The 23,984-nt window shown below is 35.7% G+C and overlaps 1 protein-coding gene across 1 annotated transcript; it reads left to right on the plus strand.

Annotated features, from left to right (window-relative positions):
* The first annotated feature begins 2,987 nt into the window (after nt 1-2,987).
* On the plus strand, nt 2,988-20,877 carry LOC123656174. Its single transcript, XM_045591879.1, has 10 exons — nt 2,988-3,011; nt 3,264-3,371; nt 4,538-4,669; nt 8,403-8,550; nt 9,600-9,806; nt 9,982-10,130; nt 11,334-11,461; nt 12,541-12,691; nt 13,352-13,447; nt 20,639-20,877. Exons 1-10 carry the CDS (start codon nt 2,988-2,990, stop codon nt 20,789-20,791), a joined length of 1,296 nt encoding a protein of 431 aa, XP_045447835.1. The 3' UTR covers nt 20,792-20,877.
* Nucleotides 20,878-23,984: the final 3,107 nt, after the last annotated feature.

Here is a 23,984-nt window from a genome sequence, read left to right on the forward strand (position 1 = left end):
ATGTGTTACGTATTGCGTAGCCCTTACCTTATATACGGACGTCGTAAATCTGTATACCTACTATTCGAACCACTACATATTCGACGTCCATGACCAAACCGTCAAAAAACACAAATTTTCAGTAGGGGCGCTCAGTAACCAAATAAAAAATCATTGCAAAAATGTATTAAATGTAACAGAACCTTTGTTTTTTCAGATTCAAAGACTGCTACCCAGCCTGGTTTCCATATTCATGCAAAAAAGTATAGATAATGTATATCTAATATATAAAATTCTCGTGTCGCGGTGTTTGTAGTTAAACTCCTCCGAAACGGCTTGACCGATTCTCATGAAATTTTTTGTGCATATTGGGTAGGTATGAGAATCGAACAACATCTATTTTTCATCCCCCTAAATGTTAAGGGTAGTCCACCCCTAAATTTAATTTTTAATTTTTAGATAAATTATTTTATTTTTTATTTTATTATGATTTGGCGTTGAAAAATACATACAACCCTATGTTTTCACCCTTCTACCACCAACCCCTATTTTAAAATAGCGTTTAGCGGTAAGGCAACGTTTGCCGGGTCAGCTAGTCAACTTATAGAAATATTTTTATTTTTATGACAAAATAGTGTCACTTTTCCGTTTAATATGTAAATTCAATTCGTAAATTCGTAAACTACTTAAGCAGTATTTTGCAACCGAGCGTCAAATAAGCAGCGACACGTGCGTAGCAACTGTTTTTAAATGATTTGTTTTGACTTAATTGAATATTTCAAAACCTTCAAATACAGTCAGTTTGGCAACGTCGCAATAGGACGTCAAATAATCGGTTGTATCGGAAGAGTTTTAGCAGAGTATACGCTCTGTCGATATACGCGCTAGACTAGCGCTGCACCGTTGGTGCGGAATTTCGCGGAAGTTTTAGTTATACAAATGCAAATGTCTCAACGATTTTTTGGCTTCCGGCGATTTTTGTTGTACAGGTAGCTAGAGCCAAAAGGACTAATGGGACATCGATTAAAAAAGTGGCGTCCGATATGCGGACGTCTAAAGGAGGTGGACGCCAGTTTATATGCATTTCGGCCCATGTGGGACGCCTAATTATTAGCAGGATGTATATATATATATATATATATATATATATATATATATATATAAATTTATTTATAAGTATGTTTATCGAAAAAATATGTAGTTATAGCAGTCGGCTAGTACCTATGACACAAGTATTAAGTTGTTTAGGGACAGACGACCATGTGTGTATTGTGTAGATTATTTATTAATTGAATCTTACAAATGATCATCAATAACAATGCAAATCAGGTGTTATCGATCAGTAGATCTGTGACTTCACGTGAACAGGGTGACAGAATTTCGGATTTATACATGATAACAGTCGTGGACATTTGCTAATAATTTCGGTTTAAACTGATCGAGCTTCCGTGAACATTGGGTATCGAGCAAACCATAGATTATACACTTATATACTGGGAGCAAACTTTCTTTGACAATTTTATTACTTTAGAACCTTATGCAGAGCTATTTTCTAGTCAGAACTTTTGTCTTAGGAAGAAGGTTGTGACTACTAGTCACAACCTTTGGCAGCAGTACGTAAAAGTTTAAGCGTGCGAGTAGTTTCTCTCTTTTCTATTTGTAGTAGAAAGTGTTTCATCACGCTATAATGATTTTAATAAATGAAATAAATATATATATAATAATGAATAAATGCTGCTTATTATTTAAGTATAATATATAATAATGAATGATACGATAATGATCTTAGTAATGGGTTTAAAAACGCTTAATATTATTTTATTTTTTAATTCTTTTATTAAATTTACGGGCTTTGTACACAGGCACGCCAGTCTCATTGTGACTTTTATAATAAATAATCACTATACGTACAAGAAAAAAACATTAGCAATTCTGTTAAATTCGTGAATTGGATGATGAAGATGAAAGGGTGTAGGGATTTCACGAGGTGATGGATATTCCTACTTTTGGGTATTCTCGACTTTGGAATTATGATAAATAACGTATCTGTAGGATAGTAGTTTTTTTTTAAATAATTTTATTTATTTTTACATTTTATTTATCTAATCATTATATGACTTGCTTGCTCTTCGTACTTTTGTTTTGTTATTTATACTAGAAAGGTTTTTTAAAAATAACTAGGTCGGCAAACAAGCATACGATGGCAAGCGATTACCGTAGCCTATAGACGTCTGCAACACCAGAAGCTTCGCAAACGCGTTGCCGATCCTATCCCCAATTCCCCCCAGAAAGAGGGTACTAGAAAGGTGGAAAACGCGCGTAAAGGCCGCTTGGTGGTAAGCGTATACCGTAGTTTACGTGGACGTCTACAACACGAGGAGCATATGAAGCACGTTGCTGACCCTAACCTCTATGTACTACATAACCTCTGTATACCTTTAGTAAAAATGCGAGGACCAAGACTTATATTATTATGTTTGATTTCATCACAATATAGTAGAATATTTATTATTTTCCATTCGGTGTCGAGACCCTTGGTCCGTGGGGTCCTAGCGCTATAAGAGTTTTTAAGGAAATAGCAAAAAGGTTATAGCTACTTCGGACAAAGAATTAGTCTAGCTATTCAAAGGGGGAACGCTGTCAGTATCTTCGGAACCTTGCCTAAAGGGACTCCTTTTAATAATATTTTTTAGTTATTATATTATGTATATATATACTTAAGGTTTTTTAATGTAATTTATCTTATTATTATTATTATATCCCTATATTTATTACATCTTGACAACATTTATTTACGGTCCCCTCAATCAACATTTGTGGTGTAATAAATAATCCTTAATTGTAATTTTATCTACAACAACTGTAAATGTGTTGTGAAAAATATCTACACCATAAATATTGATAGGGAAAAATTAGGTTTTTATTATTTTTTCAACTTTAGTTCAGTACAGAGTGAGTTTTGTCTCCGTTATGTTGGAAGCCGTTTGAACGTAGAATTTATAAGAAACATGACTGCTAAAATTGAAGAAGAGGTATGATGTTATCTTTTCTAACAAATGCATCACATACCTACTGAGTGAATTTTCGGGGAATAGTATTTAAAACATTAAGTATGTGTTAAACAGCTTATACATAGAAACTATTGCTTTGGGGATTATTAGGATTATTTTAATAATATTTTGTCCTACACGCTTAAAACATGGTTAAATTTTAATGTGATTCTACAGCGTTATTACTTGTTTTTGTACCAATTTTTGATAATATAATATATTTTTAAATTTAAGGCTGAAAAACCGGTGAATTTGAAAGAGAAATGCATGAACTGCTTCAAGGGTTTGAATTCGTTCAAGACAATTGTCACGTTGATCTGTGTCGCTGTCGTTGTGCAACAGGTGGGTTTGAAGATAAATATGGGTAACATAGAATCTTCAAGGTTATAAATCTGCATGTTTCACTGATAAAGTCTTTGTAACTTTAATCGCTTCAGCCTGTAATATCCCACTACTGGGCATAGGCCTCTTTCCCCTTGTAGGAGAAGGATCAGAGCTTAATCCACCACGCTGCTCCAATGCGGGTTGGCGGATATATTCCCTACTACGAGTAACGATCGCTATCAGGTGTACATGACAACAACCGGGACCGACGGCTTAACGTGCTCTCCGAGGCACGGTGGGGAGACCCACAAGGACTGCACAAACACCCAGACCACGGCAAACACCTGTATGGCCAATACAAATGTTTGTCATGTGCGGGGATCGAACCCGCAACCGCCAGCGCAAAAGGTACAATCCATGGCTGTAACCGCTGCGCCAACGCGGCGTAACTTTAATCAGTAGCTTGAAATTTTTATAAAATAGAAATTTTTAGGATTTGAAGCTTGATTTAAAAAACAAGCAACTTCTTCTTCTTGGAAATTTTTACCACCAAACTGTTAGAAGCTTCTCTGGTGCTAGATACAATTGCACTACGGAGACGACGATGAATCAAATTGGGTGACCTACGAGTATCACCTCGCGTCTGCCTTTTCGCCATTTAAATGAATTAGAAAATGAGAATGTCAAGTAGTATTTAAATATTAAATTTACCAATGAGTGCTATTCTTGAAATTGTCAATCGGTATGTATTATATATGCCGTGTGGTGTTGGTCGAGTAGAATAGTACGACCCCCTTTCTTTCTGTGGGGGTCGTAAAAGACGACCGAAGGATAAACCTGGCCCAAAATCATCAGGGTCCTGGAGAAGGAAAACTTCATTTGAAACCCGGAATGGGGTCTCCATGAAGTATTCGTGGCATAGGTCTAAAATGCGAAAGACTCCTGCAGCCCAACTGGCTCCACACGTATCCACTCGTCGTTCCTGTGGGCCTAGCCAGTGAGGTCGAGAGGGTGGCGCAGAGCTTAGGAAACTCTGCGTTTTCCTGAAGAGCGACCTAGGCGACACAGTGTCTGTCTGACACTGTCTAAATCGTCTGCAATAGACGGACTAAGGTCAATGAGATGTATTATATATTAAAACATATATTAGCTATATTTTCAAATTAAAAATAATATTTTTATAGATTACAGTAGGTATTCTGAAGCTGAAGAATCGTCCAATAACGACGTATACGCACTTCGATTTCAATAAAACTATAACTTACCCGAGCGTCACCTTCTGCAGGGAGCCGCCGTACAAGCAAGATAAGTTGGAAGTAAGACTTATATTTACACCATTAATTATATGTTCAATTACTAGATGATCTGGCAAACTTCATTTTACTATATCGAATCCAGTGGCGTGCGTAAAGTTTTTAAACAGGGTAGGCAGTTAAAAAAAAATGAACAGCCCCACTGCACTTACTTTCTCGCAATTTTTTCCTAATTTATTTCAATTTTGTTGGGAGTAGAGGCTTTTAGATAATTTCAAGAACAGACAACTAAATTATTGGACACTTAAAGTGCATTTATACTAATAATGCAGGCATACAAATACACGTACAGCAACCAACTGATACCTATCAAACAAATCAGTTACTGGATAGGCATAGTGACGTCATAAGGCCGGCACTCTGATAATTTCGTTTGTGTCAAACATAGGAAATCAAAATTGTAGGATTATATAATGTCTTACTGTCATTTTGTTATGCGATTATAGGCAGAAGTTTCATAAAAGGCCCGTCGTCGACGCGCACGAAGCGCTGATTTTGCATATATGACGGCGGGTTTTTTTGAAGCAGATTTAAATTGAATTATGATTTATGTCTTTTTCAAAAATATGTATTCAAAAATGATAGTTTTTGCAACCGTGCGAAGCTAGGGTAGGTCGCTAGTTATTATATATTTTTATATATAATTTAAATTATGTGGTGTCATGGGACCCTAGGTAGGAACGAAATTCCTTCGTATAGTATAGAGGCAACACAATTTGAAAAAAAAAAACGTTGAATATATATATATATATATATTTTCTAGTTCTTGATTTTATTTTTATTATTGTTGATTGTTTTTTAATTAAGTACATAAAAGTATTTCGGAAATTTAGTATTTTAGAAAATAACAAATACAATAAAATAAAATAAATCAAACAAAATAATAATAATAATAATTCAAACTATTAAGTGTAAAATTACATAAATAATTTAAAAAAAAGTTTACTGAATTCTCGAAAAATTTATGTATATCATTTATAAAAATATTGAAAAGTAGAGGACCAAGGTGCGAGCCCTGCGGTACACCAGAAAAAACGAGCACAAAAGAGGAAACATGCCCTTTCACTGTCACTGCTTGGCTACGGTTATATAGGTAGGAAGAAAGCCATCGAAGTAGATCGCCATGTTTACCGACTCTTTCTAGTTTATTTATCAATATTGCATGTGGTATCTTATCAAATGCCTTAGAATAATCGGTATACACGACATCCACCTGGTAACCCTGATCCATGGCAATAGAAACGCGAAGGATAAACTCACACAAATTACTCTCCGTTGATCTCCCGTCCACAAACCCATGCTGCTGACTCATTAAGAAAGGCCTAAAACTCGGATAAATATTGTCATACACAATTTTCTCAAACAATTTAACAACAGTAGACAATTTTGAAATCGGTCTGTAATTTTCAACATTATGCCTATCACCAGACTTGTACACAGGAACAACGTAAGAACGTTTCCAAATATCAGGCATGATATCCGATCGTAAAGATATAGAAAACAAAAGCAGTAGCGGATAAGCCAAAGATTTGTGGCACAATTGCAAAAAATAGGTGGCAAGCCATCCGGTCCTGAACTCTTATCAACATTAAACTGCCTGAGATATTTCATAACAATATTAACGGTAAGCTCAATACGTCCTAACGACAAATTACTTTTGGAAGACACATTACCTTGGGACCCATAAGAACTAGCAATGTTAGGTAGCGCTGAATAGACAGATTTAAAGTGTTCGTTAAAAAATTGACATATTTTGCTTGCATCGGAGCTGCACTCATTCTTGAAAAAAACATCTTTAGGTATATTTACTGAAGCTCTTTTGGACCTAATGAAAGCCCAAAAAATTTTACTATTCCTAATAATTTTTAATTCTGATTGATATATATATTTATCATAATACTCAATTTAGACTTGTTTTGACGGTTTCTTAGATAGCTGAACATGTTGTAGTCAGATACTCGACCATAGATTTTCCATCGCCTATGACAACGTGACAACTTATCACATATTATTTTTATTAGACCATTAATATACCAAAAAGGATACCTTTTATCGCCTTTTAAAGGTTTTATTGGAACATATTGCGAAATTATGTAGTTAATAGTATCATAAAATAAATTAACAGCATCAGAGATATCACCGTTACTAAGCAAATGACACCAATCAATACCAGATATGACTTCATTTATTTCATTATAATTAGCATAACTAATAACTAATAACTAACTATATGTTCTTCACCTTGTGAGTAGTGTAAATGCAGTGAATTATTGTGGTTATAATTTGGTGTAATAAAATTTCCCTAAAACTTCTAACTTTTTAATCTATACAAATAAATAAAATTGTAGTATCTGTTTGTAATTAAAATAACCGCTTTTTATTAAATGCATATGGATATACACGGTACATATACTTAAATAACATTTTTTACAATCTTTGTCTGTCTGTCTGTTTGTTCCGGCTAATCTTTGAAACGGCTGGACCGATTTTGACGGGGCTTTTACTGGCAGATAGCTCATGTGATAAGGAGTATTTAAGGTTACTTCTATTTTGGAAATATATGATAATAGCATACAATACAATTTGAAAAATTTATTATATACATATGTGGGTATGCAATTTAATTTATTATTATCGTTACTTTATCAAAACGATTTATTCTAGAATATCCAAACTTTTTTGTGAATTATTTTTACATTAGATTGTTTTGTTAAAGGACATAAACTGTACTTAATTTTTATGTATTTCTTATCAAATAACGTATATGTATAACATAACTTACTATATCAAAATTAAACTTAAAAATTATAATTTGGTTATTTTTATAAAAATGCTTGTTTTTATTTAATTCTATGTTGTGATTGATTTAGAACGCCATGTTTTATCTAATGGTCTATTAGGATGATAGTATATTTCAGTCATGATCCCGTTGTCACATTTGCCAATAAATATTGTCAGCATCAGTCACACTTTGTATAGGCAATAATTCGTCTACATATCATTCCAGTTTGACGTGCCATTAAACTAAACTTGTACGGAGCAGAGGTGCTATAAACTGCTCAATTTGTTGCCAATGTGTTTAACTGACGTAGGGTACAGCAGGAAATATCCTGCACAAAATCTGGAGCAGTCTGACTAGGGAAGTCATCATCATCATCACTTCAGCCTATCGCAGTCCACTGCTGGACATAGGCCTCCACAAGTTCGCGCCTAAAAATGGCATGAACGTGACTAGGGAAGTACCTCGACCTTATAGAATATCACAGCTAAATGATATTGCTTTCAAGCATTGTTGTGTTCCTGTGGTGAGTAAGGTGACTAGTGCTCCTGGGTGTAGGTGAGCGATTGGGGGTAGGGTTGGAAACGCGCTTGTGATGCTTGTAGTGTTGTCGGCGTCTATGGACTACGGCAAACGCTTACTATCAGGTGAGCTGTATGCTTGTTCGCCGACCTAGATGTATAAAAAAAAATGTTCGTAGCATTTGCTGTTACTTCTTATTTTGTGATTGATCTTGAGTGAAAAATTAAACATTACCTATATGTAATTACATTTATGTATAGTTATATATATATGTAGTATCTACTCTTCTATGTGTATAATTTATGTAGAATCAAGTTCTTTAAAATGTCTTTCTTTAGGGATGTCAAAACAAATATCACGTAGAAATATAAAATCTTAACTCTTTACTATTTTATTTTATTAAAACTATTGTTATTATTTGTATGCATATTAAAGAAGTATGGACTCTACGGCCATCCACGGTACACTTCCACTTGGAGAAACTTCAACTTTTCTAGAATTCCTCTCGATGAGCTATGGGAGGAGATCACCTATGATGCTGAGGATTTTTTTGTGCAATACGGCTTGGACACACAGAGATCCAGTAAGTCGTCTATTAACTACATTTAGTAATATTAATAAACCAGTAAGAGATTTAGTATTTAGAGTAAAGAAAAATTGGAATAGGTCGCATCATGGTAGAGACATGAATTACCGTTTTATAAGGATTTAGGTATTCTAGTTTTACTGGTTTATTAAGAAGTAGAAAATAGTATGTAAGTTTTATCGTACGTATAATGTAAACTCGTCGTTTGTTGAGTTAAGTTGTGGCTAGCTCTGGTAGGTATATATGTAGAGATTAACATCAGCCTGTTAAATTATACTTAATTTTGCAAAGTAAGGCTTAAGGAGTTTGTAAATATTTCAATGATACGTAAAAACCTCTTCTCAAATATAGGATGAGGATCGAAGCTTATTTTATTTTCGTATCTCACTGCCGGGCAAAGTGCTCTTCTTTCTGAATACACCCGAAGGTTTGGAGCTTAGTCCACTCCTGCTTCCTATCGTGAGCAACGACAGCCATCGGTCTATTATCACATCCGGCACAGCTGTAGCTACAGCTTCACGTGTTCTGCGAGGCACGATGGGGAGATCAACATGGAAATACAACCACATCAGAAACAAATATTAGAATAAACATAAGTGTCTGCTCCAAACGGTGGTCGGATATCATTCATCATCATCATTATCATTCCAGCCTATTGCAGTTCACTGCTAGACATAGGCCTCCACAAGTTCGCGCAAAAAATGCGTGAGCTCATGTGTGTTGCCCATAGTCACCACGCTGGGCAGGTGGGTTGGTGACCGCAGGGCTGGCTTTGTCGCACCTAAGACGCCGCTGCCCGTTTTCGGCCCGTGTGTTTCAAAGCCAGCGGTTAGATGGTTATCCCGCCATCGGTAGGCTTCTTAAGTTCCAAGGTGGTAATGGAACCTTGTTATTCCTTAGTCGCCTCTCACGACACTCACGGGAAGAGAGGGGGTGGCTATATTCCTTGGTGCCATAGCCACGGATGTGTATAATATATCGACAAACAAACGCATCGAATTATCAAATGTTGACATTGTTTTAAGATAAACTCATGTATTTTTTAGGTGTCATAGTGACTCCAGTGATGGGTTTCGTTATGGGTCGTTGCTACACCATGTCACCAAAGATTCTAAACTCGATAGCCAGAACAACACCAGACAGCGGGTATTCCATAACTTTGCATCATTACGCTGCCGACCTGGTTGACCCGATCAGCGTCCTACCTCCAGGATACCACGTGCACATACATTATATTCGAGAACCATACACAGGTTCGTTGATTGAAATATAAAACCTTTGAAAACATTGTTCCATATTCAAGTTTACTTTAAATAAAGAAATGTTACAGTATGTAAAAAATCTTTTGATGAAAAAGTATAAATTTATTACTGAAATTTGCGAATTTCTTTGTATGATTGTTGGTTACACAATGCTTTTTTACTCTAGAAGTAGAAGTGCTTAACGGTGGTCTAGTGGATTACCTGTACGTGAATACGGGAGAGACCGTGAACGTCAAGCTGAAGGTGGATGAGTACGTCATGATCAATGAGGGTGACAACCCTTGCTCTAATGAACAGAATTACAGTGCCAATGCAGTAAGTAGTTCTAGTCGATTATATGCTAATACGAGTATACCATTGTCACAGCCATGGATTGTACCTGTGCGCTGGCGGTTGCGGGTTCGATCCCCGCGCATGACAAACAATGATTTTGGCCATACAGGTGTTTGCCGTGGTCTGGGTGTTCGTGCAGTCCTTATGGGTCTCCCCACCATGCCTCGGAGAGCACGTTAAGCCGTCGGTCCCGGTTGTTATCACGTACAACTGTTAGCAATCGTTACTCATAGTAGGGAATATATCCGCCAACCTGTATTGGAGCAGCGTGGTGGATTAAGCTCTGATCCTTCTCCTACATAGGGAAAGAGGCCTATGCCCAGTAGTGGGATATTACAGGCTGAAGCGTAACGAGTATACCATTAACAATTTTTAAAATACTAAGTGTTGTGTGTTACGCCGAACCGAACCAATTTGGCGCATTCCTTTGGCACACGATAGTGGAAAATTGTAAGAGTATATTTTACTTTCTATCGTTGATTTCAATTATTTGTTGTTGTCTCTTGTGTGTGATCCAATAAATGTTTTTTCTTTTTTACCAGTTTCAGTTAGTAGAATCTACATTTGAAATTAGTACAAGATTTAGATTATCATTATACATGTATTAAGGCGATTCTAATGTATGCACTGTTAAAGCCTGCTTAAATAAAAATCAAAATTTTCATTTGATTTAACCCATTTAAATGGGGTAGGGCACAGCAGGAAATTTCCTGCTCAGAATATTGAGCAGCTCGACTGGGTTAGTACCTCGACTTTACAGAAGATTACAGCTAAATAATACTGTTTTCAATCAGTGTTATGTTCCTGTGGTGAGTAAGGTGACCAGAGCTCTTGGGAGGAATTGGGGGTGAGGTCGGCAACGCGTTTGCAATGCTTCTGGTGTTGCAGGCATCAATAAGCTACTGTAATCGCATCAGGTGAGCCGTACGCTTGTTTGCCGACCTAGTTATATTTAAAATTATTTAGCTATGATACTGAGATCTATGTCAGCCCTAGCACAACAGAAAAGTTCCTGCTCAAAATATAGAGCAGCCCGACTGGGGTAGTACCTCGACCTTACAGATATGTCATGTTACAAAAATGATAAGACCGTCGCGCGTCTTTCTGCTTTTAAAATTAAAATATTGTTAGTGTCTTTAATATCATTCTAAATGTGCAATAAATAATGAAATAAATAACTTTCAGTGTACGACACAATACGTGTCTGACATAGTGTCTGAGGAAGTTGGCTGCTCGGGACCGTGGATGAGCAGCGACAAACCGTTCTGTAACAATTATAACGACATGAGGAGGCTCATTTCGACCTATATGACGTAAGGCTGTTGATGCTATTTCATTAAAAAAGTGCGTGCGTACAAAGTACACATGTCAGAAGTGAAACTTCTTTGCCAAACTAATTTTTAAACTGAGGTAGGGCACAGCAGGAAATTTCCTGCTCATGGATGGAAATCTGGAGCAGCCCGACTGGGGTAGTACCTCGACCTTACAGAAGATCACAGTATATTATACTGTTTTCAAGCAGTGTTGTGTTCCTGTTGGTGAGTAAGGTGAGCAGAGCTCCTGGGGGGATTGGGGATTGGGTCGGCAACGCGCTTGCGATGCTTCTGGTGTTCTCTTACCATCAGGTGAGCCGTACGCTTGTTTGCTGACCTAGTAATATTTAAAAAAAAAACTCATTTATATTTATACAATTCTAAAGATTTAGATTTACGTTTCAGCGCCATCGACAAAGAAGTTGCCGTTTCATTCGTAAAAATTTTACCCTCATGCGCCTAATAAGTTTCACTTCAAAAATATTAGTGCCATAATTTGTTTTAAAATAATTACAGTTTAAGGATATTGTACAAAAACTCAAAATATATGAAGCGAAATATGTGTTCAAAGCTTATACTCGTTGCTATCGAGCTAACGAGTAAAGCTATAACATGAATATACAATATAATAAACTAATTCATATTAAAACTGTTATATTTTATGCAATTAAAGTTTTCATTAAAATATTCGAAAATTACTAAATATCGTTGGTTGATTTTATTTTAACTTTAATATTGACCTAAATTTTAGGCTTTTTTGGTCGGTGAACATTTTTATATTCTAGTGTGCTTACCGTAATTGAAATAATTAAAATTGCCGATATGTTGTTCTCGTAGAATCAAAACTATTCATACTTATGTAACGTTACGTTTTTTGGTTAAATTTTTTCGTTTTCGAATTTCGAAATTCAAACGTAAAATTGTAATTATCATTTATTGAAATGTCGTTTAACTATTTAAAATTAAAAAAAAAAAAAAATCCTTAACTTAACAAATTACAACTTCAAGAGCTATTTTCGATTCTGGAATTTTAAGCAACAGCCTGTCTCTTGATTGTTATCAACACCGATTGCTTTCAGAGCCTACACTAACCACAATTGCCAATCATGTCTTCGTTTCTGCCGTGCGTATCTCTACGACGCTTATGTGAACGACAGACAGATGTACTACATATGGGACTCTCAAGACAATTTTTCTGATAATTCTGAAGCTGCTCAATTACAAACACACGTATGTAACAACATATTTTCTATTCTATATTTAATAGGCATTTAGCAGGCAGCAGGAGAATATATACATGTTCGCTATATCTACATGGTGTTAGAACAAAAATTTTTGGTCCAGGCAATAAAAGGACTTTAGACAATAAAGGGTAGCTATGAATGGAAAAAAATTGAAATATACACGAGAAACTTACTTAATTGTCCCAAAGTTTAAAATATATTTATCTTTTACATTTTTCTTTCTTTCTTTCTTTCATTTATAAATTTTCTATTTTTTATTATTTAGGTAACAATCAGTGCAATAATACCATAAATGAAATAACCTATACAGCTGATACATAACCCAATAGTTTCCAATAGTAAACAATTCATAAATGAATTAGTAAGAAATAATCGATAAATTACACACAAACAATTCAAGCAATAGTAAAATTAATATTAAATAAACAAATACGAATAGGTAAATTTCATTCCAATTTCAAAAATTTCAATCATATAATAAACAAATACGAATAGGAAAATTTCATTCCAATTTCAAAAATTTCAATCATATAATAAACAAATACGAATAGGAAAATTTTTGTTCCATTTTCAAAAATTTCAAACAATTAAATAATATATAATTAAAAGACAACAAATTAAGTTTTATACAACAATTTTTCCTCAGATCTATATGAGGTTCAACAATATGATGGTGTCAGTCTATGAGGAGCGGTTCAATTACGATTGGAACGCATTTGTAGCGGACCTTGGAGGAAGTGTTGTAAGTAAATCATCAATTATACGAGATTTAGCCAACCGCTTTCAAAATATTAGTGATAGTATTAAATTATTACAAGATAGTAATAATTTTCGAAAAGTAAAAGACCTTAAGACTAAAACTTTTCTAGTATAATATTGTGTTTGCAGGCAAACGAAAAAAAACCGACTTCAATTATATCGACAAGTAATACAACGTAGGCAGACGAAAAAATAGTCAAGTAAATACGCATTATCAAAGATTACTCCAAAAGTTGTAATCAGATCTCGATGAAATTTAAATGTGGCCACATGATAAACATCAGCTTTTGATTAACTTAAAAAATCATCAAAATCGATACACCTAGTAAAAAGTTATGCGAATTTTCTAGGGTTTCCCTCGATTTCTCTGGGATCCCATCATCAGATCCTGGTTTCCTTATCATGGTACCACACCAGGGATATCTCCTTTCCAACAAAAAAAGAATTATCAAAATCAGTTCATAAACGACGAAGTTACCCCCGAACATACATTAAAAAATATATATATACGGTCGAATTGAGTATTCTATTCCTTTTTTTGAAGTCGGTTAAAAAGTAGAACTATCCTAAATAATACGCTTAAAACATCGGCATGAAAATTCAGTCTTTTTAAGCCAATTTTAGGTAATAAAAATTAATGACGACACTTCAATGAAAACAATGCAATTGTTAGTCAATAAAATTGTTAAATTTAGAAGAATTAGGTTAAAGGAAAGGAATAACAGATTTATGTAATGGTCCACCTACGAAGATAAAACACCACGTCAGCGTGTATGAATGCGATAGTTTACTTAAAGCTGCTACTGTTGGATTTATTCGCAAATAAATGCATCCGAAATGCTAAAACATTTTTATTAAAGAGATACTAAAATAAGTAACATCTGCTTTTACTAATGATTACGTACATAAAACATGCTATATAGATGAAACTCAGATTAAAAATGTCTTTAATTGAATCAATTTTAGTCGGTTTAGGTTATTTTATTATATATATTTAGTTTAGGTTATTTAGATCGGTTATTTTAATAAGAAATAAGAAGTATATGCTGTGTAGCTACGGCAGTAAAGAATATAGCCACCCCCTCGCTTCCCGTTAGTGTCGTAAGAGGCGACTAAGGGATAACACAGTTTCACTAGCACCTTGGAACTTACAAAGCCGACCGATGGCGAGATAACCATCCAACTGCTGGCTTTGAAATGCACAGGCCGAAGACGAGCAGCCGCCTCTTCAATACGACAAAGCCAGCCCTGCGGTCATCAATCCGCGCCCAGCGTGGTGACTATGGGCAAAACACATAATTTTACGCCATTTTTGGCACGAACTTGTGGAGCCCTGTAACCAGCAGTGGACTGTGATAGGCTGAAATAATGATGATGTTGATGTTTAAATCTTTTTAACAGTTCAATTTTTCACGCAGTGGTCACATTATTCATTTTACATTTCAAATTGTGAACGATCATTTACGTAAGCTATCACAGTAAAACAACAATGGAATTCTGTGTGTATGTAGTCATATGAATTGTGAAACAATAACACTGAATGACGTATTGAAACTCACAGTAACGTATTTACGAGCCACGAAAAATCTAAAACGTCAAAGCGAGTATTACAGTCGTATGCCTTCAATAATTGCAAATGAAAAAACTGACTTCAAATCACATCAACAAGTAACACAAGGTCGGTAGTCAATAATAATTGTGTTTGTTCGCAAACGAATAAAAAGCGACTTCAATTACATCGACAAGTAATACAACGTAAGTAGACGAAAAAAATTAACAAACGCACTAGTCGTCACTACGATTTTTGATGGTTTCCCTCGATTTGTCTGGGATCCCATTATCAGATCCTGGTTTCCTTATCCCCTTATAGGACGGCTCATACAAAGTGGCCAGTAAACTGGACTGTTACGTTAAGGTCGAAATTAAATACAGTTTTGTTCCGAAGTTCAACCTTATGCACTTTTCCGACTTGTGTTGAAGCACGCTGGCCTGTAAGCTAGCCAGCGTTCGTTTTAGTTGCGCGCTCAAGAAATTTCGCGCCATTTTTCACGGTGGCCAGTATACTGACCACTGTGCGCCCGCAGCGTAGTTTTTACTGTCACCGCGCGAGTGCAGGATGTTTTTTGATGTGCTAAAGTGAAAATAAATATGTCTGGCTTTAACAGGTGAGTAAAACTTATTGATTATAGTTTAAGCTTTAATGTTATTCCCAATAATGATATAGTTTTATAATAAAAATGTGATTTATGAACGATTGAATGCCAGTCGGTCTTTGAGAAAAACATAACCTAAAAATTACATATGTAACTTTGAACTACTGCATAAAGTTTTTGTTTTGGTGTGATCACTTGAAATAATATTATTTGCAATATAATAATAAGCTTTTTTTTATATTAATTAATAGATTAATCACAACCATTCTGGTTCGGTAGTTATAACCCAAAATCCCGCCAGTTTTAGTACTTTTTTCGTGCATTTTCGTGCCAGTGTTGAAACGTTAATAAAAATCTTTTAATTTTATATTAACAAACGAAATTTTCTTTGCTTTAGAAAAAGCTACACTTACTCGGAGTTGGAAGCACTTGATGAAGACCAGTGGAATGATTTTATGGGCATCACAGATGACCAGGCCGTCCATTCTGACGTTGGTGGTGATTCTGATGGTGAAGACTGTTTCAACGACAGTATCATCACCAATAATGCCAGTAGCTGTAGTACCCGTAGGAGAAACCGAGACCAACTGCCAGGACCATCACGTTTGTCAGAACCTCCTCCCTCTACATCATCACCTTCACTAAATTTAACATCCTCATCGTCGCTGCCGCAGTCGCCACTATCACCCCCGTTGCCGCCGCCACCACCCCCGTCGTCACCGCCACCACCTCCGTCGCCGTCGCCCCCACCCCCGTCTTCGCCCCTACCACCCCATCCTCAAGTAGCCCCAAGTACTATTGAGGTAAACGATGATCTAAATAAGTGGAGCAATAAACATTTTCGTGAGCCACCTATTTTCAAAAATAGTACTTTCAAAAATTATGTTGGAATAAATACAGAAGTCAATTTACAGTCACCACTACAAATACTTACCCTTTTCTTGACACCTTTTTTTTTCAATCTCATGATTACTGAAAGTAACAGATATGCCACACAGTGCCATCAGACTCTGAACCTAACGGAAGAGGAGCTGAAGAAGTTCATAGGGATTTTGATAATTATGGGGTTCCACAGTTTACCCTCCCTAAGGCTTTATTGGTCGCAAGATACAAATTTTCATGTGCCAAGAATTAGCAGTGTCATGAGCATGCGCCGATTTTTAAAAATAATGAGATTTTTGCATGTGAACGATAATGAAAAAATGATCCCCAGGGGCAACGCAGGTTACGATCGCCTATTCAAAATAAGACCTCTGCTCACCCATTTTTCACAGATTTTTTCTTCTGTTTTTAGTCCGCATCAGCAACTCTCAATAGACGAAAGTATGATAGCATTCAAAGGTAGATCAACATTAAAACAATATATGCCACTGAAGCCAATAAAGCGTGGCTTCAAAGTGTGGGTAATATGCTGCGCTGTAACGGGTTACATGATTAACTTTGATGTTTACGAAGGAAAGTTACAAGTTGAGAGGGAAATGAGTCTGGGCGAAACAGTTGTTATGAAATTAGCTGGAATGTTTGAGCATCTGGGTTATTGCATATTTTTTGATAGATTTTTTACTTCTCTGCCTTTATTAGTCAAGCTGTTGCGAAAAAAAAATTTCGCTGTTGGTACTATTATGCCTACAAGAAAATTCTTCCCGTCTAATAAACTTCCCCTTGACCGGACCATGGCTTTGGGTGATAGTGCTTGCGCAATGACGAAATCCAACATTTCTGTTAGTAAATGGAGAGACCGAGGGAAAAAAGCAGTTTGTGTTGCTTCAAATATGCATAACCCAAGCAAAAAAGGATATGTGCGCCGTACTAATAGTCAGGGTAATAAGGAACAAGTCGCCTGTCCTTGTCCTATTATCGATTATAATAAATACATGGGAGGGGTTGATAAATTTGATCAACACATGGCATCCTATAATATATCGTGGAAATCACGACGTTGGTGGATGAAAATTTGGTTTTATTTAATTGAATCTGCGATTGTCAACTCCTACATTGTTTACAAGGATACCTGGACGAAGGCTTACCCTGGGGGTACAAAACCCATGACTCATTTGATATTCAGGAGCAAATTAGCTGATGAACTTATTGGAGATGAAAAACCCTCTGTACCTATTCAAAATGACGATGATGAGAATGACCACAGGCCAATAAAGTCAACCAAGAAAAATTTAAGACGATGCAGATATTGCAGTACTGCTTCTAAGCCAAAGAGAAGTACCTATGAATGTGTTAAGTGCAATGTCGCCTTATGTGTAGAATGCTTTGTACCATTTCATAATTCAGGAATGAAAAAGAAAATCTAATTTTTTGCAAGGTTATATTTTTAGAAGAGTTTTTGTTTTGTTATTTCTAAAGCTAAAACAATGAATATTTGTAGATTTTTTTAATGACTGATTAAGATTTTATAAAAATAGGATTAAAAAGTTTATTAAATTTAAGAGGAAGAATTTTCTGTTAGTTTTATATTTTTGAAAGAAGAAATTTTGCTTTGTAATTCCTAAAGGTAACATAATGAGTATTTGACAATTTTACAAACCGATTAAGATTTTATAATTATAGGATTTAAAAAATTATTAAATTTAAGAAGAATTTTTCGTTTATAATATGTATCTAAAGTTAAAACGATGAATATTTTTAAAAGAACTTTTTGTTAAAATGTGATTATTTTTAGAAGAAAACTTTATCGTAACATAGTTCAAACTATGGAAATGTGATTATTCATGTCCTGAAATATAAGGCTGATGGCTACGTATTGTTTTTTTATTCTATTTCCTTCTAAATGTACTTTTTTTGTGCATGTCCAGTTTACTGGCCAGTGAACTTGCCGTGATAGTGAGTGGTGCAGATCGGTCAGTGGCCAGTCTACTGGCCACTTGTTTTTTTGGATTTTCTCGAAAAATATGCAGTCTAGATTTATTTTACTTTGACAGTGTTTTTTAATTCGGGCCAAAAAATATATATTACTTAAAATAAATTGCATATTAAAAAAAAAGTCAAGGTGACCGTTAAAGGGTTAAACCATGTATGACCACATTTGAGATTATTTCCTTTCCAACCAAAAAAAAAAAAGAATTATCAAAATCGGTTCATAACCGACGAAGTTATCCCCGAACATACATAAAATATATATATAGAAGCCGGTTAAAAAGTAGTTATAGATGTCGGTCCAATTAAAATAGATCCACTCGCTAAGTTTTAGCTTCCAATAAAATAAAATAAAACGAATCATAAAAACCGTGACACCTAGTAAATAGTTATGTGGAAGCCAATATATAACGAATTAAAAACTTAATAGAATATAAAGAATTTTACAAATAGATCCAAAGGGTAATTGCATTTGATCCAAAGAATATATTAGCCAAGTCATTGAATCTGATGTACTGAACCATACTTTGATCAACAATTTTCTCGCGGGAAAATAATTCTATTTCTATAAGAAAAATTATGCTTTAGACTGATGCATTAAAATATTGGTGAGCATAATATTTTTCGTACATTTAGTTATTCTTAGGATGTTTTTGTTTTCAATCTAGAAACCTAAAAATTTTTTTCCAGTAATGATTGCAGTAAGCCCGGATTTGATTTTTTATATTTTCTTTGAAATAATGCCAGTTGCATTATCGTATTCGTAGGTTTGATTACGACTTGGCGTAGACATATGTAGAAATGCACACTTTTCTAGATTGTCCTATATTGAATTTTACAGGTATCTGACTGTGATACGGCGTACCAATAGCTCAAATATTCTGGCGGTCAGCCAATATTTGTTAGACTTTGGGCATGGAAGCGAACAGGTTGTTTTTCAAGTGACTCATACGATATTCGTCTATAAATTACGGTGTTCCATTAGTCTATGCTGAGAATGAGGTTTTTGAAAATTTGTTCCAAGCTTATATACAGTTATCAGCTACATATATATAGTTTTGTACCAGGTCATTTTCAAATGACAAAATAAAAATTAAGTACTCCCGAAAAGTTGTGCCTTTGAATCTTGAGTCTTAAAGGGTAGAGATAATTTTTTTCTAGACGAGATGAGATGAGGGCTTCCAGGATTCTTGTTAACATAAGTAAGATGGGCTTTGGCAAAAATATTGGGGTTCTGTGAATGATGATATGATTGTGTTTTGTGAATCGTAAATACATGATGATTTATGGTTTCAAGATATATAAATACAAAAATTTCCAAAACATTTACGACATCAATGTGTGGGGTATCACTAAGAGACTTCAAAACTTTGAAGACCCAAACACTAGCAATATTTCCAAGAATCGAAGTATTGAAATTTCCCTTGCTTCCAAATAAAACCATAATTGTAATCCGTAGTAAAATCGAATATCAGTTGTATCAAGAAATTGAACTTTTTGCATGCCCGTTTCGGGCCATCTCTACTCTAGTCTTACCAACACATAAGATACAGATATATTACAGAAGATCACAGCTAAATAATACTGTTTTCAAGCAGTATTGTGTTCCTGTTGGTGAGTAAGGTGACCAGAGCTCCTGGGGGGATTGGGGATTGGGTCGGCAACGCACTTGCGATGCTTCTGGTGTTGCAGGCGTCTATACGCTACGGTAATCGCTTACCATCAGGTGAGCCGTACGCTTGTTTGCCGACCTAGTGACATAAAAAAAAAACCAAGTTTTTTGGATGCCCTTATGGTAGTTCAGTGCAAAAAATGTACTTCTTTTAATTAGTGGTAGTAATAGTTTTTTATTTATTTATTTATTTCCAATATATAATCACTCAAAATCACCGTAAAATAATATTTAAAAAAAGTATACAAGTAAATTATGAAAATAATTCAAATCAATCTGATGTTGTGTAATTTATTTTATTTAATAACTTTTTTTACATTTAAATATTTGAAACTCTGAAAAAAATACCTGTGATAACCGATATTGATAACTTTTAAGAGATATTAAGAAACTTTAATAAATTAAGACAATATCTCTCATAGAGTTGTATATGCCTTCGACTAGAAAAATAAAATTATACTCTCGTAAAAATTTGTTTCAGGGTTTCCTGTTGGGTCTGTCAGTTATCAAGCTAATTGACATTATCAGTAAGATCTGGATGTACCTGATACGTCCGTGGCTCGCTAAAAGGAAGAAGGAGAAAAAGAAAACTATACCAACTTTCGAGAATGATATAGCAACGATCACAAAATAGCAAGGGCCAGCAATGAACAAAATACAAATTGAACCGAATATATCATGTACAAATTTGATTTTAAATTTATAATTATATTATGAGCATTTTGACTGAAGTTTTTTTTGTATTTAAAATTTTTATTTGCTTGGTTATTGGCTTGGCTTGGTTTACCACTGCTCTGTTGTAGTGGTAAGAGTGGTATCCTAAAACACCAACGGTTTGCGGGTTAGATTTTCGCTCGGGATGAATATTTTTAAGGATGTCTGTTCTTGTCCCCCACCGTGCCTCGGAGAGCACATTATGCTATCGGTCCCGGTGGTTATCATAAATGGCTAATATCGATCTTTACTCATAGTAGAGAATATATCCACAAACTCGCAATGGAGCAGAGTAGCGGATTAAGCTCCAATTCTTCTCCTACATGAAAAAAAGAGGCTACGCCTAGCAGTGGGATGTTACAGGCTAAATCGTATGATTATTGTACTTATAGCAACTTTTTTAAATCATCATCATCATCATCATCATTTCAGCCTATCACAGTCTACTGCTGGACAAAGGCCTCCATAAGTTCGTACCAAAAATGGCGTGAACTCATGTGTTTTGCCCATAGCCACCACGCTGGGCGCGGGTTCGTGACCGCAGTACTGGCTTTGTCGCACCGAAGACGCTGCTGCCCGTCTTCGGCCTGTGTATTTCAAAGCCAACAGTTGGATGGTTATCTCGCCATCGGTCGGCTTTATAAGTTCCAAGGTGGTAGTGGAACTGTGTTATCCCTTAGTCGCCTCATACGACACCTACGGGAAGAGAGAATTAATGAATAAATGAATTTTAGAATATATAATTTAGTTAATAAATTATATATTAATAAATTATTAGTTGTGTAGAAAAACTTCACTAGGGCATTTTGTTTTTGCTTATTCCTATCAGTAAGTTATGTGAAAGATGAATTTATCAGCAACCTGTGTTTGGTCTAATAGTGGCTATTTGTGCTCACAGTTATTTAGCTGACGCATCTCACTCAGATTATTTGCTTTGCTAGATCAGTGCTAGCGTTTGCGGCAGCTCGTTAATAGATTTATGATTTTGCGTCAATACTCCTTATTATTGCGTTACATTTATTTGTGATTTTAGCTGTATCATTATTTTTAACATTAATTTTTTTAGTTTGCTATTAAATTTCATTGTAGTTAAATTCTTAACACGATAATAAATGTCACTTTTAGTAGGAATCGATCTGTGATTTATTCGAGTAAAAACAATAAAGTACTCCAATTATAATACTAAATTGATTGCAAAAGACGTGGAGATTAGTAAGTTTTTCACTAAAAGAATACTGAGATAAACTGTCGCTTTCTACGCATAAAGTTCAAACGTCGCTTAGTGGAATGATATTTTTGTATCATTAGAATTAAATGACTCCTACCTGAATACATCTTCCTACACACTCTTATATTGAACATATTGTGAATGATTCATCATTTTAGCTTATTGCAGTCCACTGCTGCACATTGGCCTCGACAAGTTCGCGCCAAAAATGGCGTGAACTCATGTGTGTTGCCCATAGTCACCACGCTGGGCAGGCGGGTTGGTGACCGCAGGGCTGGCTTTGTCGCACCGAAGACGCTGCTGCCCGTCTTCAGCCTGTCTATTTCAAAGCCAGCAGTTGGATGGTTATCCCACCATCGGTCGGTTTGTAAATGATTATTTATTTATAAATAGTTAGTTTTCACTTTATGGGTAGAAGGCATTAACATACTGTGAAACTTGGTACGTTAATAATTGGAGATTTATTATTATGTGAGGGCTGATTTGTTTTTATCCACACATTCCTAAGAATATAAGTTATAACTACCATTACCATCTTTTTTGGCTAAAAAGGGGACATCGGTTTTTTTTTTCGTTAATTAATAGTTTGCTTATTTATTGACATATTTGTAATATGGCTTGTACGGACGGCTGCATATAGTTTATAAACCATTTGCCATAAAACTATATAGCCTACTGCTATCGTGGCAAGGGTCAGTTCAGGTCAAAGAACTATAATTAAATATACACATATTGCTGTGTGGCTACGGTAGTAAAGAATATAGCCACCCCCTCTCTGCCCGTGGGTGTCGTAAGAGGTGACTAAGGGATAACACAGTTTCACATTGGAACTTAAAAAGCCGACCGATAGCGGGATAACCATCCAACTGCTGGCTTTGAACTACACAGGCCGATAACGGGCAGCAGCGTCTTCGGTGCGACAAAGCCAGCCCTGCGGTCACCAACCCGCCTGGCCAGCGTAGTGACTATGGGCAAAACACATGAGTTTATGCCATTTTTTGGCACGAACTTGTGGAGGCCTAGTCCAGCAGTGGACTGTAATAGGCTGTAATGATGATGATGATGATGATGATTACAAATTTACACAAGGGCTCTATGTTATTTAAGGTAGCGTAGCTTGAACAAGCTGTTATTATAATAGTGTTTTGAGTAAAGTTCACTTACCCCAATTTGAGGGTAATTGTACGCATCCGAACATTGCAAATTCCGAATCGGTGGTAGCTTCACTTCTACAAAAATAATAATTTATTTTTAAAGTTTTAATTTGTAAAATGACTATTCGAAAGTGCTCTTGGAGCCTATTTAAATAAAGCTATTTTTGATTTTGATTTTGATTTCATCTTCATATTGAGGATGTGAATTACCTATAGTTAAACTAGTAAATTGTGTTTTTTTTAAGGTCGTTCAGTAGCAATAATAGATTTCTTATCGTCTGTTGTGCAACGTAGCCTTGGGAAATGGTTGAATGGTCGACAATGTTACTTGTCAGAAGGTGTAGAATATATGAGGGGTGACACCGGATGAAACGATCATTGTTACGTCAGCAATGTATTCCAGTAATGAGGTGTTAAAATTTTGATAAACTATGTGACGTTACTCGAGTATCGTTACTCGCGCGTATGCGCATTCTTACTCGACAAGACTGCGCACACTACGTGAGGAAAATCCATCATTTATACCGCTCCAGCGTGGGGGTACCGAGGCGGTTATGCCAGACTCCGACTGGCTGAAAACCACCACATGTGGGCAGGACTTCACCTGGGTGGGGCGACATGGGGTCGCTCTAGCATTCACCACCTCGCAAGCGAAGCCACCCGCCCCATCCCTCTAGTGTGATCACGGGTCCACTCTGACAAAACCTCCCTCCTGATACCACACACCCCTC

Source organism: Melitaea cinxia, chromosome 9, assembly GCF_905220565.1.
Source record: "Melitaea cinxia chromosome 9, ilMelCinx1.1, whole genome shotgun sequence".
In the NCBI taxonomy this organism is placed as follows: domain Eukaryota; kingdom Metazoa; phylum Arthropoda; class Insecta; order Lepidoptera; family Nymphalidae; genus Melitaea; species Melitaea cinxia.

Bases quoted from the DNA above. Each gene is read 5' to 3' on its own strand.
- LOC123656174 (XM_045591879.1), top strand. From the start codon at position 2,988: ATGACTGCTAAAATTGAAGAAGAG. The intron at 4,670-8,402 runs GTAAGACTTATA...TGCATATTAAAG, and splicing joins ACAAGCAAGATAAGTTGGAA to AAGTATGGACTCTACGGCCA. The intron at 10,131-11,333 runs GTAAGTAGTTCT...AATAACTTTCAG, and splicing joins AGAATTACAGTGCCAATGCA to TGTACGACACAATACGTGTC.